A 470-nucleotide genomic window follows, 5' to 3' on the forward strand; every position below is an offset into this window, starting at 1 on the left:
TGGTAATGAGCGGGGGGGGGCAAGGGCAGGGGCTGCAGGTAGGGCTGCTGGTACCGATGCTCCGTGTCAGCAAAGTCTACGCGGAGCCGGCGATCCGGCCCCCCCAGGGGGAACCCCCGCATGTGAGTGCAGGCCGCCTGCGCCGCGTCCAGGCTCTCGTACTGGATATAGGCCCAGGAATCCCCTTTGCGGTAATCGATCGTGCGGATGGTGCCAAACCGATCAAACTCCCTGGCCAGGGCAGCCAGAGGCACCCAGGGCCCCAGGCCGCCCACCCAGAGCCGGGTGGTCGGGGTGGCTTTCCCATATCCAATCTTGATGGGATTACGCAGCAGCACCTTCCCTGACATGGCCAACTTGGCCCGGTGCGCCATGTCCAGATTCTCAAACTTAAGAAACCCATAGGTGCTGGTCTGCCCACGTCCCGGCCTCTTGATGTCCACCTCAGTGATGACCCCAAAACGGTCAAA

General features: G+C 63.0%; 1 protein-coding gene across 1 annotated transcript in view; it reads right to left on the minus strand.

The window, feature by feature from the left end:
• The window catches only part of LOC103619483 (putative RNA-binding protein 15), a gene marked incomplete at its 5' end in the record, with an annotated part of 6,607 nt that extends 6,137 nt beyond the window's left edge, over positions 1–470 (minus strand). Inside the window, one exon of the mRNA XM_017739795.1 lies at positions 1–470. This exon is cut by the window's left edge and continues 14 nt beyond it. Within this exon, the coding sequence (XP_017595284.1) occupies positions 1–470 (470 nt within the window).

This window comes from Corvus brachyrhynchos, unplaced genomic scaffold, assembly GCF_000691975.1.
Source record: "Corvus brachyrhynchos isolate BGI_N302 unplaced genomic scaffold, ASM69197v1 scaffold67, whole genome shotgun sequence".
Lineage (NCBI taxonomy): Eukaryota > Metazoa > Chordata > Aves > Passeriformes > Corvidae > Corvus > Corvus brachyrhynchos.